Below are 5,951 nucleotides of genomic sequence, written 5' to 3' on the forward strand. Positions count from 1 at the left end.
AAAATAGTTTATTCTCAAAATGAAAGCATATCAATATTTCTGGTACTACAAACTCAGTTTCTATACCAGGCTACAGCAGAGATCTTGTGCAACTTCGGTTGCAATATGCAGTAGGTCATGTCAGGATGAGCCTGCAGGAAGGGTACCACATGAGGGAGGAGGATGTCTTCCCTGTAACACACAGTGTTGAGATTGCCAGTGTTCTGCCATGGCCAGTGAAAAACCCGGATCTCAATCCCATTGAGTACGCCTGGGACCTGTTGGATGGAGGGTGAGGGCTAGGGCCATTCCACCCAGAAGTGTCCAGGAACTTGCAGGTGCTTTGTTGGAAAAGTGGGGTAACATCTCACAGCAAGAACTGGCACATCTGGTGCAGTCCATGAGGAGGAGATGCACTGCAGTACTTAATGCAGCTGGTGGCCACACCAGATACTGACTGTTACTTTTTATTTTGACCCCCCCTTTGTTCAGTGACACATTATTCCATTTCTGTCTGTAAGAACATGTCTGTGGAACTTGTTCAGTTTATGTCTCAGTTGTTGAATCTTGTTATGTTCATACAAATATTTACACGTTAAGTTTGCTGAAAATAAACGCAGTTGACAGTGAGTGGACTTTTCCATTTTTGCTGGGTTATTATTCATTTTATCCACTTACAATACTTTGGCCGACAGAAAGTTTGTTCGAGACTCACAAGGGCCGGGTGAAGCAGCCCTTGTGGGCAGTCTCAGGGCTTGGATCTGGATACAGGTCGTGGTTCTCTAATCGTCTTTCGCTGTCTCCAAGCTTTCCTGTCTGGGCACTAAAGGACAAGGCAGGTGAGATTAATATTTTGTTGGATTTAATGCACCATCTATTCATATTTATCAAATAAATAATGATGGGTTATTCCAGGCTATGACATATCTAATGTTGTTTAGGCTACATGAGTTTTGTCTTTGAGTATTTGGCTATAAACAAGAAGCATAAGCATTTGTAATTCATGTGGAAGGGGAGGGAGGCAGTTCAATATTAACAATAGTTTATTAGGCAGACATTGTAAAAGTAATGTCATCGGTGGGTTAAATTCCACAGACATAAGGCTTTAACTCTGTTATATGTTACTCTATTATAAACTGGATGGTTCAAGCTCTGAATCCTGATTGGCTGACAGCCGTGGTATATCAGACCGTATACCATGGGTATGACAAACCTTTTTTACTGCTCTAATTACGTTGAACCAGTTTAAAATAGCAATAAAGCACCTCTGGGGTTTGTGGTGTATGGCCAATATACCACGGCTAAGGGCTGTATCCAGGCACTCTGCGTTGCATTGTGTATAAGAAAAGCCCTCAGCCGTGGTATATTGGCCATTAACCACACCCCCCCGGGCCTTATTGCTTAAGTGTATACCAGTAAGTCGACTTACTGACAGAGATACAATCTTTTGGAGAACGTCATGTACAGATGTTCTTGGGTGGAGGCTCCATATCTCACAAGTGCATAGACGCTCAACTACCTTAACCATGCTCTTTGCTGTATATGCGTTATATCACACTCACTTGTCAGATTTACTCAGCTTGCTCTGTTTCCTCGACCTCTTACCCTGATGACATGATGATAACCCTGACTGGACCTCCATGGTGCCTCCGCCTCTGACTGTCACCAAGGTAGCTGCAAACACAGACTGTCCTGCCACACACACACACACACACACTACACAAATGAACAGATACAACATTCTTAATTTAGTCAAATTTCAGTGCATTTTCTCACACCGTCTCTATATCTACAGGTGAATGGGTTAAGTGAAGCTGAGCTGGCTAACTTGTGAGTGGGTGGTATCATAGTGGAGACAAATGGAGAGTCCTGCAGGGATGCTGCATGTGCCGGCTCAGAAAAACAGCCAGAAATCCAGACCTCAGCTCACATTCCTCATATACAGGTATGCTGAGAAAGAGTTATATATTCACTTCATTAGCATATTGTAAACAGATGACTGGGTTCTGTTCACTTTGTTTCTCTCGGTCCCTTCATGACAGACCTGAAACAGTCTTTGGACTGACCAGAAGGGTGCCTTTTCTTCAGGAGTTAGTCTGTCATAACCAGGTTGGTTCTTTTACTGTAAAGAGATTTATTGAACAGATTTTTGTTATGTGCTGCATTTCTAATATGAATTGTAGGACTATAGTCTTTACAGATTGAAGCAGCTATAGGCAGTTTAAAAAGCATTCAAGTATATTTTTTTTAATGATTTAATGTCTCTAGATTGCTGCCAGTCAACGGAGTAATGAGAACTGCAGCAAACTAAAATATTGCATCACAGCGCCAGTACAGAAAGTTACCTTGATTTCCGTGCCTAACATATTTTCCATGATTCCTGTGGACAGGAAGACTGATCATATCCCCAACAACAACGAGGTGACTGATTCAGGACAGTAAATCGATGATCGTAGCCAACAGATTGTGATTAAAGTCATTTGCTGCCCCCATGTGGATACTCTTTAAAGTGTCCCACGCAGGGTGAGGTGACGCTTCCAATTACTGTATGCATTTTTATTACCTAAAGGTAACTCATCTGTATATAGTGTATAATGAGTATAATAATTGCATTATTATTCGCTGTTCCCTCCCATTTGTCACAGTTGTGATGTCGTCAGGCAGAGGTATAGTCTTGTGGATTCTGTCTACCAGACAATCCAGGGCAGGAGAGAGAGAGACACCCACAGCCCCTCAGCAGTCGTAACACCTTCTGCCTAGAAGAGGGGTGCTGGAGAAAGACTGTAGAAGTGAGACAATTTATAGGTCAAACATCGAAGAAACAGGACTGAAGTGAATGCTTCCTTTTTCATTTGACACACGAAGGAGGTTCTGTAAGAACAGATAGGGAGTTAATTGTAGTGTGAATGATTTCGGGAGGTGTGGCCCTGCGGACCCCCCAAAAAAACTTGGCCACCCAGCAACCCCCCCCCCTGTTGAGAGTCCAGAGGTTCTGCGAATGTGAAGCTGTGGAACTCTTATCGTGTAAGAATATGACCCTGCTCTTGGTCTCCGGTAAAATATTCGCTTTCTTCTCAGGGTGTGCCAGGTTTTTGCCAATTATTGTATCAAGTATTTTGAAATACCTTTTTGAGCTTTCTAGTAAAACATTCACACAGAGTAAATAGTCAGCGTACAAACTGTCCAAAATGAATGTACAAATTGTAATGTATGTCATTCTGAGATCCATGCAGCTGGGTAAATGTTTGATCCTCTGTGCCATTGACTGTGATGGTAATGGAGTTTCTCCCTGCAGTACCCGTCAGGACAAGAGATAGGCATCATAGACACCAGCAGTGTTACACCTGTAGGGACTGTGGGCTGAGCCTTCTCAAGAGGCGGCGCCTCTGGGTGGATGAGGAGCTGTACTGTGGGAATTATTTGAGATACTCTTTGAAGAGGTAGGGTTTCAGATGTTTTCAGAAGATGGGCAGAGACTCTGCTGTCTTAGCTTCAGGGCAAAGTTGGTTCCACCGTTGCGGTGTATGGACAGAGAACAGCTTGGGCTGGACTTAGAGGGGGCTGACCCATAGAGGATGGACGGCCAACATACCAGAGGTGGCAAAACACAGTACTCGGATTGGGGTGTAGGGTTTGAGCATAGCCTGAAGGTATGGAGGGGCAGTTCCTCTTGCTGCTCCATAGACAAGTACTATGGTCTTGTAGTGGATGCGAGCTTCGACTGGAAGCCAGTGGAGGTAAGGAGGAAAGAGAGTTGGAAAGAAATGAATCGAAGGCAGATGTCAGGAGGTTGAAGTCGCCAAGTACAAAGAGAGGTGAGCGATCGTCAGGAAATGAGCTAATCAAAGTGTCATGCTAAGGACACCTGGGGGGTGATAGATGACAATAATTTTAAGCTTGAGTGGACAAGTGACAGTGACTGCATGGAATTCAAATGAGGAAATGGACAAGTGAGAGAGGGAGAAAAGAGAAGCTCCACTGAGTAGACCTGTGCCACCACCGCAACAACCAGATGCTCTTGGACTATGAGAGAAAACATTCAGATGAAGAGAGAGCAGCTGGAGTAGAAGTGTTATCTGGGGTGATCCATGTCTCCGTCAGGGCCAAAAAGTCAAGGGACTGAAGAGCAGAATAGGCTGAGATGAACACGGCTTTCTTGCCCACAGATCAGCAGTTCCAAATGCCAGCTAATGCCAGCAAATGCCAGCTCATGCCAGCTAGCCTCTTGTTGTAGTCTGACTCCATGTCGTCCATCCACAAGCTGAGTCACAGTCTGTGTCCCTGTCTCTGCCCCTGCGCCTCTATGTCCTGGCCCCACAACCTGGATGTCTGTGGCCCCAGGACCAGAAGAAGAACTACAGAGCAGTGCAGTCCTGTGAGGAGGGGACTGGGGGGGCCTATCTTGAGCCACTAGTGGCTATGGCTCAGAACGGAGGCAACATGCACAACGTACTGGGGCCTGCCTGCATCTTTCTACGCAAGGGCTTCGCTGAGAGCCGGCAGGCTGTACGTAAGTCCAGACACAAACAGACACATAATGCATGCAGAGACACATTTACAGTATGCAGCTGCACCTGATAAAACAGTGTACACAAAAGCTTACACACAATCATACAGACATTCTGTCTTTGTCTGCTTCTTTTTCACCCATGTTGACCAATACACTCCCTATGGACTCAAAGAAGAAGGTAATGGACTCAAAATATTTGCAGTAACTACATATAGAATGCCTGCCAGTTGGTGTGAAGATAAGTGTATGCGTATGCGACTGTGGGTGTGTGTGTGTGATGGCACTCATTGCCATTTGTGTCACGCTGATAGATTGTAAATCCTTGTGGTACACCTAGTATTAACCTGACAGACTGCGATCCCGAGTACTAAAGTCTGCGTGGAGCAGCGGCAGATGTCTTCATCTCTCTCACTCTCACTGTGATCAGTGGCAAGGCCTTGTCGTGAAGGGAAGATGTGCACTGACCTCTCCTTGGTATACTGGCACCGTCCATATAAGCTAGCCGTTTCACATCCGTTACACATAGCCTGTCCTGACGATGTACTCTGTTCTGGGGATGCAGGGATGGATGCGGGCTAGAGCTACTTCAAAGGCTAGACTTTAACCTTGAGAGAGAACAAAAGGAACTCCTTCAGTCCTTGTTCCCCCACGACTCACCACCAACCTTCAAAGGTGGCATGTACCTCTCTCTCACCTAAGTAGATAGGCTACTCAGACAAGCGTCAGACAAATTCTCTAGACTAAGTTGCATTTGGGTAGCCTGACGACTCGCACTAAATTCTTCCCCTGTTTTGTCGTTCACTACATACTTTAGTCTGAGACTGCTAACATTGAAGTCATTTGTCGTGACAAAGGGCACGAGGGGCGTTGTATAAAACAAAAACATCAACGATTGGATCGTCTCTAACCAATCAGTATCAAAGCCAATGACTCTCTACCCACGTGTGTCCTGGCCCAATCCTTCGGTTTCTGGACCAATCAGACGGCTCCAAATGTGTTCGCATTCGGTGAAGGGTTGGGGAGCTACTCAGATCCAGACTTATTGCGGAGAATTTGGCCGGAACAAGGAGTCTGGGTAGCCAGGCAAGCATTTGGGTTCATCATTACATGATTTAACACAAGAAAGGGGTTGCACACATGACAAAGGTACTCTATGATATATTATACTGAACAAAAATATAAACGCAACATGTAAAGTGCTGGTCCCATGTTTCATGAGCTGAAATGAAAGATACGAGACATGTTCCATACGCACAAAAATAATATTTCTCTCAAATTTTGTGCACAAATTTGTTTACATCCCTGTTAGTGAGCATTTCTCCTTTACCAAGATAATCCATATCCCTGACAAGTGTGGCATATCAAGAAGCTGATTGAACAGCATTATCATTACATACAGTATGTGCATCTTGTGCTGCGGACAATAAAAGGCCACTCTAAAATGTTCAGTTTTGTCCCTCAA

At 44.8% G+C, this 5,951-nt stretch overlaps 1 protein-coding gene across 3 annotated transcripts in view; it reads left to right on the top strand.

Moving 5' to 3' along the window:
* Window positions 1-4,196: 4,196 nt before the first annotated feature.
* Window positions 4,197-5,951, top strand: part of LOC121840191 (calcium-binding protein 1) — an 8,880-nt gene continuing 7,125 nt past the window's right edge. Inside the window, exons 1-2 of one of the 3 annotated variants that reach the window (XM_042302222.1) lie at window positions 4,197-4,485; window positions 4,662-4,667. In XM_042302222.1, the coding sequence (XP_042158156.1) occupies window positions 4,399-4,485; window positions 4,662-4,667 (93 nt within the window). In that variant the 5' untranslated portion in view covers window positions 4,197-4,398. Of the gene's footprint in view, window positions 4,668-5,951 lie in introns of all 3 variants that reach the window. The other 2 variants (XM_042302223.1, XM_042302221.1) reach the window with 2 other exon arrangements.

Source organism: Oncorhynchus tshawytscha, linkage group LG20, assembly GCF_018296145.1.
Source record: "Oncorhynchus tshawytscha isolate Ot180627B linkage group LG20, Otsh_v2.0, whole genome shotgun sequence".
Taxonomy (NCBI): domain Eukaryota; kingdom Metazoa; phylum Chordata; class Actinopteri; order Salmoniformes; family Salmonidae; genus Oncorhynchus; species Oncorhynchus tshawytscha.